Here is a 12,991-nt window from a genome sequence, read left to right as displayed (position 1 = left end):
GTGGGTGGGTGTGGTGTGTGGTTTTGGTTTTGTTTTTTTTTGTGGTTGGACTCAATGATCTCAAAGGTCCCTTCCAACCATGAAGATTTTGTGATTCTGTGACTAGCTGTCACCAAAAATGCTGCCATACTCTCTGTGAGGAACAAAAGCAGGAAGATGACTATGAGTTCTTTATTTCAACCAATCTTTTCTTCCAGTACAACCCACTATGATGTCTAACAACAACTAATTAATTTTAAATTCATATTAGAGAAAAATTGTCTGGTTTAGAGATCAAAGTTTACTCTCTTTCTAGTTCACATGTATTCATATCTAACTTGTACCATCCTTCACAACCTACTCATGAGCACTCTGAGGGACAAAATATTTTCATGCAAAACTGTTAAATAGTTGCCTTCTAAAAAAAATAATAACTTACCTTAGCTTCTTCCTCTTGTGCTTTTTTCACAATTGCTTGTAGCTGCACTTCACGTTTAAATTCTGCATGGAGTAATTTCTCCTCCATCATCCTGCGTCTTTGGTCTAATAATTCTTCTTTCCATTTCCGTACATCTTTCTCCTATATATAATGAGTACACTCATTACTGATATGGTAACTGAAAACAGGGCCTGAATTTTCCTCAGAATTTTCTGATATTGGAAGCTTTATTTAGAGTAATACAACATTTTGATGCCGTACACAAAGCCTGCATTAAGTTTAACCCAAAGAACACTGCCTTGCTCAAGTGCTTCAGTTTGGTGAGGTTCACATTTACACTGGATACATGCAACACATTCCCACTTCTCTCACACCTTCCCCAAACCTGAGGCAGTAGAGTATGAACTCTCACAGGAGTTCATGATTTGCAGTAACACTTTCTTTAGTATCTGTGATGCACGAGTTATCTGTGAAAACTATGTGAACTCAGACACACAGCAAAACTTTGTTCTACTGTCAGTTTTAATCTCTAACATTTCTAGACTATGTGGGGGGAAAAAAAAGCTTTTCTGAAAGGCGGCACACCAGCTCCTTTGTATTACAGAAACTTACCCTCTCCATTAATTTTTGAAGCTTCAGCGTTTTTTCTTCTCGTAACTTTTCTCTCAGCTGTTGAGCTTTCATTTGTTTCTCTTCATGTTTCTTTTTGGATTCTGCTATTGTTCTTTTAATAAAAAACAAAGCAGAGCAAAAGCAAGTGAGACAACATTAACTGGCAGCGTTGCAAAAACTTCTATGTCTTTTTTAGTAAGAGAAAACAAACAGGCCACTGGAGGGCAATTATTTCCCCTAAATGTAAATGCTGTTCTTCCAGTCTTCAAATCTTCATTTGCAGGACAATGTAGCACGAGCCTAGTTTGTTATGAAAATAATACACTGATTTCTGTAACACTCTCCACCCACAGACTTAAAGAAAGTAATTTATCAACAGTTTCATGCAGCCATGAGTTTGGTTGCTTGTCTTCACTGGCTAACCAAGACAGGTAACAACTCTCAAACCTTTTGCGTGACGGTGAGGACAGCTTCTCGTGCATGTGTATTCCATGCCCAGGTGGACGTGCAGGTTCTTCTTCCACTCTGTCTCCCCAAGAATTACTCTGGCGCCACGATTCACGAGCTGTACATGAAGAAAACAAAGACTTAAATAACTTAAACACACTTTTCTGGGAGAAGTGCAATTAATAAGGCTTAGTTCCTCTCGAAGTTCTCTCTAAAATGTGCTCTCTTAAGCCTAAGGAAGGTGCAAACACAGACTAAAGCATCTCTAACCCCTGTGCATTTTCAATGCTTAATGATTTTATTATGCTTCTATCCACATGTTAAGACAAAACTGGATAACAAATTTTCAAATTCTAGTAGAGAGATGGGAGAAGAGAGCTGAAGACCAAAGGCACACAGAGAGAGTTTGAACACACAAGTCCACCTTTCCTAAGGAAATATCATAAAAAATAACATCACTTGAAATAACACATAGATGTCAGGGGGACCTTCTGAGACCTTAACTACCATGAGAAAAATGGGCATTTTTCTAAATTGTGCTGCCATTTCAACACAGGCACAGTAATATATGAAAATTTACCTTCATAATCTGCCAGCAGATCATTCCAGTCCATAGACAAACCGCAGAAAGATATGCTTCCGTTGCCCATACCAGCCTGAAAGGTAGTATGAGCCAGACAGTAAAAACATAAACCTTAACACAGAGGTGTACACACACATTAAACAGCGCCAACCCAGTGACATTCAGCAATGTGTCCAAACTGAATGAGCCATCTCAAAGACAGATGCTGTTCCAGCTGTTTCTGACAGCAGAGATGGAGACTTCTGTTTCACCCAGAGTACCTCCTGTGTGGTAGCAATCAATATAACAAGTCCCAGCTCTCCCAATTTCACACACAGGAACAGGCAGCAGGACAATGACTTCAACATCAGAGGACTCTGTACCACTCACAGCACTGTGCTGCTGAGGTTTGTAAGACTAAATATACCTTAGACAGTATGGCATAACTATTACCTGACACTATTTACCCTATTTGCATGTAAAACAGGTTACAGTCACGCAAAAATGAACACGAACAAATTCAATATTCATACTCCACTGACATCAAAGACAGCTTGAAGTTGGGTACTTTAAAATAAATGGAGCACTCACAGAGAAGTCGCTGTCATTGTCAGTCTCAATATTAATGTCATTGTTTTCCTCTGCTTCAATCTCTCTAGTTAATTGTTCTTCCTCTGCAATAGCACTAGCAATGGCTTCTTCATTTGCCTTTTCCAGGCGATCCGCTAACTCTTCTTTCTTAGCGAGGACTTCTGCCATGGACTGTAGGAAACATCAAACCAGAAAAAAAACCCCAAAATCAGCAGCAGGCACGAAAAAGTGCTTTCCATACAGTTAATATGAATTATATGATTTTTTTTCTCAACTTCTTATTACCTGTAGTTCCTTTACTGCTATATTTTGTGTATAATAAACCCCACTAAAACTGTTAGCAACTATTTACTCATCTAATAGCTACAGGAAACACTTATGAAATTAATTCTCACTCACATCATTCCAAAAATGTATTACACAAACACTGTCATTAAAAGCAACAAAGACTGTTCTTCTCTAATTATTCTTTTAAATACCTAGCTCTTAGGGACTAAGCAACACATACTCTGAAACTTTAACAGCATGCCCTGCTGTTACTTCCAGAAAAGGAATCATGCTCCAAAGTATTATTTAAAGATGAAAATGAACTGTATCTGGAAACTTTACTGTAGTTAATACAATCGAATCTCAGGCTACAATTGTTTTTTAACATGAATGGCAAGGTCGTTAGTCAAGAAGGTAAGCCTGAGAATGCTGACTGCCTGTTGTCTTCTCTAATGTCCAGTATTAACTGCTTCATTTCCACTCTGGTTACAAAGCAAAGTGTCACAATATGCAAATTGACACTCAAAAAAATGTAACCAGGGTAGTAAAATGCTCACAGGAGATACAGATCCCACCAAACTGTCAGCATCTGAACTGTTAATCACTGAAATCGGAAATAGCGTTAGTGGATGAGATGCTAGAAATCGGCTCTAAAAACAGACACTTGACCTGGAAATTACCTAGCAGGAGTCCACTTTGTAAAAGATGTTAAAGGGAAAGCAATTTACAGCAAAACTCTGCAAATCAGAATTTTAATCTAGTTTCTGAAAAAAAAAAAACCCCAAAACATAACCTGAAAGTATAACCTGGATTTTACGTAGCATTATTGCAATTGTCCACTCAGAGAATCCAGAAAAGCAGACACACCTTGAAACCTGCAGAATTCCACAGACAATTCCACAGCTTCTTTTTGGGAAGCCACATAAAACCAGAATACTGACTTCACATTTGTGGCTTAATGACAATAGTCCAAATTGCTAGATGTATAGGAAGGTCCAAGAAAGCAGTTTAGCTAGTCTTAAAAAGTAGAGGTCCACATTCATTTCTAACAGAATTTTGATAGCCCACGTGTTTACTGTTTGAATAATTACCAAAATTGGAGTAAGAAATGTGAATGACTTAAAATAGTAAACAGCATATTGGAAGGAAATGAAAAATTGTGACAAATATATGTGTAAAAAATGTAATGAGAGCACAGATCTCTTTATTTCAAGTAACACATTTATATATTTCTAATTTAAATCCAGAAAATTTACTGGAATTAAATCCTATCATGAAAATTATCTGTGCAACAAACTATTTTTTCTACAGTAAATACCTTCTAGGCATTTCTACAATTTCTATAGCAGGCTAACAACAAACACTGTGCAACACAGAATGAGAAAATTAAGGCTTGTATTTATTATTTACTCGGAAATCTTGTAAGATTTCTTACCAATCTGGCAGCACTCACATTTGAAATATCCGAGGGATCCATTTCGGTTTCAGTTTGAGCTTTTTCTGTTTGATGCTGGTCTATAGTATCAGTGGTCGGGGAGGAAGCTGCATCAGTCTGCAGAGGTTGTGAGGCACAGTCAGTATTTGTGAGAACTGGAGGCATCTCTGAAAGTGTTTGTGAGGACTCCTCCTGCGCTGGTGTGCCACTGCTCCCGCTGTCCTCCCAGGCCCGTGCTGTCAACTAACGAGAGGCGTTTCCAAAATTAACCAAATGTAACATACTGATTCTTAAAGTCACTGGAGTCAAAAGGATTTTAACAACCTCACAGTGAGTGATGCAAATAGCTCCACGTATATTTCAGTTGCTCAGAATCTTGCAGAATTTGGATCTTTCTATGAGAAATCTTCTATGTATGAGGTGTGCCCAATGCTGAGGTTTTGGGGAAAAAAAACTTGTCCACAGCACTGTAAAATCTCATTATTTTTTACTTGCCTATTTGTGCCAATCTCTTAATGTGTTTCCATAAACGTAACTGAAATAGCCATTATTTTTAAATCGTTTTCCAATCTGGTTAGTGAACAAACGCTCCAGACAACAGTTCCTTTAGAAAATGCTCTAAAGGAAGAGCTGCAAGATTTCAGGTGAGAAAGTGGTTCAAAATTGTACTGACCTGAGCCCTTTCAGTCAGAGGACCTTCAGACTGATGTAAAGGATCTTTCTGTACAAGCTCCGTGCTTTGGGATGCACCACTGTCACTGAGTGAACTGCCCTGCTTATTCTCTGCTGGTGGTGAAATGGCATTTTCTTTGTCGCTGTCACCTTTGGACTTTGGTGATTCTGCAGCTACAGGAGTTTTTGTTGCCAAAGCTGTGGACCGGGATCGAACAGGCCTCCCACGCTGAACTGTCTCCCAGCCCTCTGCATCCTTTCGATCTACATAAAAAACAAAAGACCCCATGCTAAGAAAGGAAGACTTACAAATAGGAGTATTACAAACTACTATTTTATTACAGTGTTACAGAAGTTGTGTGATAAAAATGTTCTCTTTAAAAATCAATACCAAAATCTATGAAATATTTTTAGCAAAGCTTTTTCCTTCAAGGAGTGCTACCAGTTCCACAAACACTGACCAGCTATTCATGGGATCAGTCCTTTTACTTCAAGAAGCTAAGCTGCTCATACACAAAACCATGTGAAAAATGGCTACATCTAGTTAAGTTTTCCATGCCTGTGTTGCTATTTCACAAGATGGTAAAGCACAACAAAGCAATCACACTCTTGTTCTTTGCAGCAACAGTAATGTTAGAGGTCTTTTGTGAAAGTGCAAATTACAAACATAATTGCAGGTCTTAGAGTGGAAAATATCGTCCAGAATGTGACTTATTTTTCTGCCAGAAATGTTTTCTTTACTTTTTCAATTTCTTTAATTCTGATAATAAAAATATACTAATCAGTATCATCTTTTGGAAAATTTCTTTTCATGGATTCCAGGAAATAGCTAAATATTGCTACAGCAGGGCTGCAAATTGAAGGAGAAAATAGAAAGAGTAGTTGTCTTCAATTTACTTTGATGACTAAATAGCTGTTAAATACAACTTGCAGATCAACATTTCTGATATCTAATCTTGGTACACACCTAAAAAGCCTTCAAAGTTACATTTTTCTGCCCAAACTATCAGGTCTTCACTGTAATCAGATTTCTAGAATATCAAGGTGAATGCTCTTCCTCATATATAACATCTTTGTGGCCAGCAATACTAGTACATAATTTCCCATACATCTTGAAAAGACTCTGATTCCTCTGAGACCCGATGGCACCCCTCTCAAGTGTGAAAGGTAAACTCACATGTGTCTACTTGCTGAAAAAAAGTTCTTGCAAAAGACTAAAAAACTAACTGTGCACAGTATTTTCCAAGATACTTTTGGCATAAGCAATTCTTACGATCATTCTCATGAACGGAACAGAGGGGGTGGGAGATGATTTTTACCTGGACGAGCAGAGAATCAGAAAGTCAACTGCCTGCTTTATAGAGGGAAAAAATCTACAACGGAATACAACTTGTATACCAAAATTCATTCTCTGGGTATTTCTTACTAACAATGATGGTCCTGTAGCTCAGGCATAATGATCAGAGCTCAAACAATCAAGTTTAACATAAATATCAATAGGAATAAATGTAAGTCTACTTGGCTGTCAAATAATGAAATTTGAAACACCCATGAGTAGTGAGAAAATGGAATGATTTGTATATTATGATGAATTGCATGTTACTAAGTTATAGACTGGATTAAAACTTGTATTACTAGAGATCTGATTTTTAAAAGCAAGATATAGTGTTGTAAAAAATATAAAAGTCTTATGCTCTCTAAAGATACACATGATGATTAGGTTACAAGTGAACCATCTTTATGGACTACCCGTAACATCTTTGTGCAGGTCAAGACACCCACAGGAGATGAGAGAACAAAATATTTTTTCTTCCTTTCAGAACATGTCCATTTATCTTAAAGCAATTTACAGTAGATAAAAAGGACCTGTTTAACATTCATTTTCATGGTCAAAAATCCTTGAGCCTTTTTAAATTTCCCTCCAGGGCACTTGTTTCTGGCAACTCTAAAACTAGTACAGAAATTCTGGTACCAACACTACTAACAGTAGAAGTGCTATACCCTACAGAGCACTGCAGGGCATGGTCATAGGACTGTCAATAAAAATGAAGAAGATTTTAGGTAAAAGATAAAGCCGCTGTACCCACTGGACTAAACTACCTTTAGGTGGACTTGGACTGATGTTCAGCATCATCAGTAACCAGTAAACTGGAAATTAGCCTAAACCAGAACTAATGGTACTTGCATGCTTTGCTACCCTGGGCATCCAGCACTTCAGAAACATGAAGTGCTCATTTAACTACTGGGTTCATCTCAGGGTGAAACACAGAGGCCTGGACCAACGGCTGGAGTAAATCATGAGTTACCAGTGAAGTGAACAGCACTGTACGGTTACAGCTCATGCAATAGCTGTTTTTACATCACTATATAATTGTTCACAAACCTTAACAATACTGATAACATGACAGATGCAAAAAGATAACTCAATTTGATATTTTACTGTTGAAACTTTTAATCTAGAAAATTTGCTGTATTTAAAGTAAACAAAATTCCATGACAGATGCAAAAAGATAACTCAATTTGATGTTTTACTGTTGAGACTTTTAATCTCGAAAATTCGCTGTATATTTTAAAGTAAACAAAATTCCCAAACTTTGTGTGAACAACTGTAGCTGATCTCTTCAGCTCACTGATGGTAAGCAGAGCCAGCATCCCTCTGCAACAGGCCTCTCTGTGTTCATTCCCACTATGTGCACATGTTTCAGTGTGCACACTGATTAGAGAGGGGAATGGCAGGCAAAAAGATACAGATTGTATTTTTTGCTTTACCACAGACTTCCTATTTGACCCCTGTAAGCAACTTTGGCTTTATTTTCATTTCTTCATCTTTATGTGGAAAAAAAATTGTATTATCTACAGGACCAAGTGATCGAAACATGTTATTACCCTCTCAGAGACAATCTTATCTCCAACAATGCTCCGGGGAATAGGGTTTCAACTCCACAAGAATCACAAACAGATTTAGAGCAGAAAGCCCCAGGCACACAGCCTGGGTGGAGTATGGCCCTGCGCTACACGGGACAGCACGGCCTGCTTAGGCCTCTTGTAAATCACCGCTGCTCCTACCCACCCACTTCTGTAATTGGTAGGACCACAAAGATTTTGCTTAGACATAGCTCATGATAAAATTTGGCCAAGAAATTGCCCTGACAAGTAATATACAGACAGTGAAATCAGACAAAAATCCTCCATTGCTTTACTGCAGCAGGCTTTTGGATTGCAATTCCCTTTTCTTGTTATTTGCAAAACAAGATTATTGCAAGATTTCACTTCTACTTGTTCCGAAAATTGAAGTCAGCTCTTAAGGCATCTTTTCTACATTAAAAAAAATAATTGCAAGATTTCATTTCTACTTGTTCCGAAAATTGAAGTCAGCTCTTAAGGCATCTTTTCTACATTAAAAAAAAAAAAAGAGATCAGGAGATACCCTTTAGTAGTATCTAGTATGTAAAGATAATTTTACTACCATCTAGATAATAAGACATATTAATCTTATATATGTCTTCATAATAATTGTACTAATATCTTCTAATACATTTTACTAATATTTTTAATAATATCTACTGAATTTAATTCTACCAATAGAAAAAATATTCTTGCCTGCCTTGCCTAGTTGATTCCTTGCTTCATGGCCTATTTCTTAGTACTCTAAAATGACGGAATTAACCAGAATAAAATTATTCAGAGCACAGCAAAGCCACAATCACACTTACTACAATAAGAATGAATCTTTTACTAAAGCCATACATATTCAATTTTTAATGTTACTACAATAAGAATGAATCTTTTACTAAAAGCCATACATGTTCAATTTTTAATTAGTATTTGTCAGATTTGTAATTATTACTCAAGACTCATCCAATCCTTTTAACAGCACAGAAATACTTGTGTTTGAAAGATTATGTTTGGTGAATTCTTTAAACACAATATAGTTTTTAATGCAAGCACATATTCAGAATGTTAAATACTCGGAATGAGTTTAACAATTTTATACCATCTCACAAATAGCTGTGCACAAGTAGTTACTTTTTCATTTTAATTCACTTATCAATTTAGTATTCTGTCATTTCCAGGCATGTTTTAAAAAAGTTTGCAAAGCTAATGCATTTATTGATGTAAGATCACACAGTTCCTAATCTGAAGCAAAGCTAATACTTGGTAGGGCATCACCCTTCCTCCACTTCTTTCCTCAAAGTCTGGAATTGTTCTCATATAGCCCCGTAGCCATCTCCACACGCTAAGTATCACATGCTGGGTTTGATTACTCCCAGAGTTTTGTTAATGAATAATTCATTTGACTACCTTGATCATTCTCCAGTTTCATCTGAACTTCCCTGTCTCTCCTTGCTCTTGTATTACATGGAAGTGACAAGCCATCTGTTATCTTGAGGCCCCCAGAGCCACCAGGGCCTTATTCTTTCAAAGTTACTCCATCTGGAAGAACCGGCCGAGCAGCCTTACCGGCAACAGCAATACAAGATATCCAGGCAGGCATGTGCAAAACTCTTAGGACTTCTCCTCAGGAGATGCGTGTCCCTTCTAAAAAATCTACTTGCAAGTAACATACAACCAAAGCCTATTTGACCTTCTCCGCTCATTACTAAACTTCAGCCCCTATTTTTCCTTTTTTAAATCTGACGTAGTAGCACTGTGGAAAACCATGTCGACTTGAGAATCTGGAAGCAAATCCAGAAACATGAATTCAGCCAAAACACAGTTACAGGGCAGAAGACGTGAAAACCAGAACAATAAAATAAGTAAACAAATAAATAAATAAACCTAATAGAGCAACTGTATAGATGCAAGAAGTGGTAAATTTACAAACGAGATGGTGAGTTAACAGGCAAGACTTTAATTAGAGATGTTAACTGTCTGACTACTTTTAATGGTCACTTAAAAATTTGAGAGAGGAAAAATAAGAAGATTAAAAAAAAAGAAAATGAATGCAAAATTTTCAACAGAAATTGTGCTTAAGAATTTGCAACCCAGTCAAGAATAAACTGCCTGCGATGCCATTGTTCTCAACACGCAGAAGCTACGTCTTCCACAAGACCAGGTGCCAGCGTGTCTGAGCCCAAACCAGGACAGCTACTTTAGAGCGCTCTATGTCCTACAAAGTCTGTAGTCTTATCTACACTACAAAGAATGTCTTTTCACAACTGTCAATATTAGCAGTTAATACAGGAAAGGTAATAATAGTAATTAATAAAACTAGATTTCAAGTGTGGCAACAGAAAAATAACTCGCAATTTCTGACTTTACGTGTTCTTTACTGCCCTTTCTCCAAAGCTATGTACAAACAATAAAAAATTATTCAAACTGCAAGCACCTACTTCTAGTCTTCATGTACACTCTAAACTTCTATGACCTGTCTCACCTCCTGCCACGAGCTCCTGAGAATTCATTTCATGTTAGACCATTGCCTCTGGGTACTACTGTTACTAACCCAATCTTTCCTCTTGCCATAAACTGGTCAGACAATGAGACTAGACTATGTTTCATATGGTAGAAAACACTCCAGCATGAAAGACAAAATTATTATTTTTTAGAATTCATTAAAATATTGAGGGTACCAGTAAGTTTTATGAGGGAGATGAAATAAGATGATTTAATGTAATTTAATTATACATCCAGAAAAAAGTAATTTAAAGAAATACCCGGAAAAGTAATGCATTTTCTCTCTCTCCCTAAGGACTCACTTAGCTAAATTTGGAAGTTCCATCAACCATGAAACAGTATCATACCACTCGTTCAGTCCACAAAACCACTGTGAGACCTAATGATAACGCTGTTGGAAATCACTGGAGAAAAAGTGCATTAGGGAGATCTCACCACTGTAAGGGCCAGCTGGGCTTTAGGGTGGGTGAGAGCATTAGAGGGTGGCAGGAGAACTCTCCCTCCTACAGGGCTGGAATGTACCCAACAGCCGTGAGTGCACGAGCTGGTGAACAGGCAGAGCAGATGATACACAAGCCTCATATCTGCTTCAATAATGCATGTGAAGAGCCTTTGTAGGTCCCTTTGCGTAAACTTCACAGATTCTCTTGTGCTCCAATCAGGGAGGTTAATCTGATTTTACCAGAGCAATTCTAGCCTCCATATAAAGGGTAATGTGCTCCTAAAGAGAATTTGATTTGTTAAAAACATTACAATTCAGCCATGAAAAAATAATTTAAATTCTCCAATGTTAAATGTCAGAGATAAGAGATTCTTGAGAATAAACAAAGCCTCTAGAAGGAATGACTGCTATTTCTTAAAATGAAATGTTTTTACGTCTGAATTGTATAGTACTTTTGACTGAAAAATACTGAACACTTATAGGCCAGTACTACAGGACCTAAGTGGTTTCACTCTTTATGGAGCTCATCAGCTGCAGGTAACAGCCAACAAAACACAGCACATCACTGACTCTCCAGCTCTTTAAATGCCTAAAACTAACAGAAGGGTAAGGTCTTTTGTTTGCCTTTTAGCCTCTTAAAAATATGTTATCCATATGGAAGTGCAGATCAGTTTTATTCCCTGTGTAGCTAATAAAATCCTCCATACACATGAGAATCCCTAATAGAGGCATTTTAACAACAGCTTGGAGTCTGCCACTTTAATATGAGCAATAATCAACAGGAAAAGGTTTCATTATGGATAGCGTCAGCTACTGGCAAAAAAATTAAAAGCAGAATTATACCTTCAGTTACAGTGTTGAAAACTCAGCCAAACTGCTACTGACCAGCTCACTGCAACTACAGACAGCAAGAAATTCCCTCGTGCAAACAGCATAAATCAATTCCCATTCAACCAACCACTTTTAGAGGATGGTTTTGCTTGTTCTTTTCTAAGTGTAAGAATCCACACGCTGCTGAACTCATGTTAAGTTGCAAGACACGTGGATGAGGCAGTTTAATTCCATAACGTGCCACAAGTCTCCAAACCACGATACATGGCTCCTACTACTACTAGGTTGAACATAAAACTATCTTGAATTAGTACATGTTCTTCCAGTAATTTTTCTTTAAAAACCAAAACAATAACCAAATTATGAACACTTCTTTTTAATTTCTTCCAGAATATCCACTTCTTCATCCTGCCTGTTGATTTTGCAGAAAGTCATCTGGGACCACACATAACAAAAATAAATGGAAAAAAATGCCAGGAAGGGTAATGATAGGACAAGGGGAAACGGTTTTAAATTGGAAGAAAAAAGATTCAGATTAGATATCAGGAAGAAATTCTTTACTCTGAGGGTGGTGAGACACTGGAACAGGTTGCCCAGAGAAGTTGTGGATGCCCCATCCCTGGAGGGGTTCAAGGCCAGGCTGGATGTGGCCTTGAGCAACCTGCTCTAGTGGGAGGTGTCCCTGCCCAGGGCAGGGGGGTTGGAACGAGATGATCTTTCAGGTCCCTTCCAACCCAAACCATTCTGTGATTCTATGAAAATGCAGCTCTGAAGACAACCTCACGGCTGCAGTGTGGCCAAAGAAACCGACTTTATTAACCAAGTGATAAAGTTTTTTGTGTTTACAGCTAAACAAATCTCTTCTGGAACAAAAGACCCTGCATCAAACACTCTCCAAGGAGAATCTTTAGAGAAAGAATTCATAACTGAACGTGGTAACTCTTGTCTTCAAAGAACAAAACATCACTTGTTACTTCAGCACAGTTCTAATAACGTGGTTTCCCTGGACACATAAAACTACCTTGAGCTCTCTTACAGATTCCTCCACACGCATCATTCTTTATATTGTTAAACCATTCCAAATTGCAATCAATGAGATTGTTAGTTTGTGACCAAAGCCCGCCCTTTTGTCAGGGTGCTACGTACCAGTATTTTAACAGATCAAATTCTAGTTAGTGGAAATACAGTGCAATGTTACCTACACATGAAAACACAACTTTCTCTCAAACTTAACTATTACAATATAAGGCTGCACGAATCTTTTATCTTAATACTTAATATAAACATTGTATTTTGCAACATTAGGCTTAATTTTGG

The 12,991-nt window shown here is 37.5% G+C and overlaps 1 protein-coding gene across 1 annotated transcript in view; it reads right to left on the bottom strand.

The window, feature by feature from the left end:
- The window catches only part of SCAPER (S-phase cyclin A-associated protein in the ER), a 183,964-nt gene that overhangs the window by 136,014 nt on the left and 34,959 nt on the right, over window positions 1-12,991 (bottom strand). The window contains exons 9-15 of the mRNA XM_014944728.1: window positions 5,006-5,268; window positions 4,333-4,575; window positions 2,631-2,801; window positions 2,058-2,133; window positions 1,478-1,595; window positions 1,031-1,142; window positions 419-559 (exon numbers count right to left, since the gene is read on the bottom strand). Of these exons, the coding sequence (XP_014800214.1) occupies window positions 419-559; window positions 1,031-1,142; window positions 1,478-1,595; window positions 2,058-2,133; window positions 2,631-2,801; window positions 4,333-4,575; window positions 5,006-5,268 (1,124 nt within the window). The remainder of the gene's footprint in view (window positions 1-418; window positions 560-1,030; window positions 1,143-1,477; window positions 1,596-2,057; window positions 2,134-2,630; window positions 2,802-4,332; window positions 4,576-5,005; window positions 5,269-12,991) is intronic.

This window comes from Calidris pugnax, unplaced genomic scaffold (genome assembly GCF_001431845.1).
Source record: "Calidris pugnax isolate Ruff unplaced genomic scaffold, ASM143184v1 scaffold70, whole genome shotgun sequence".
NCBI lineage: Eukaryota > Metazoa > Chordata > Aves > Charadriiformes > Scolopacidae > Calidris > Calidris pugnax.
The sequence above is the reverse complement of the archived record's forward strand: the minus strand, read 5'-3'. Positions and strand labels throughout refer to the sequence as shown.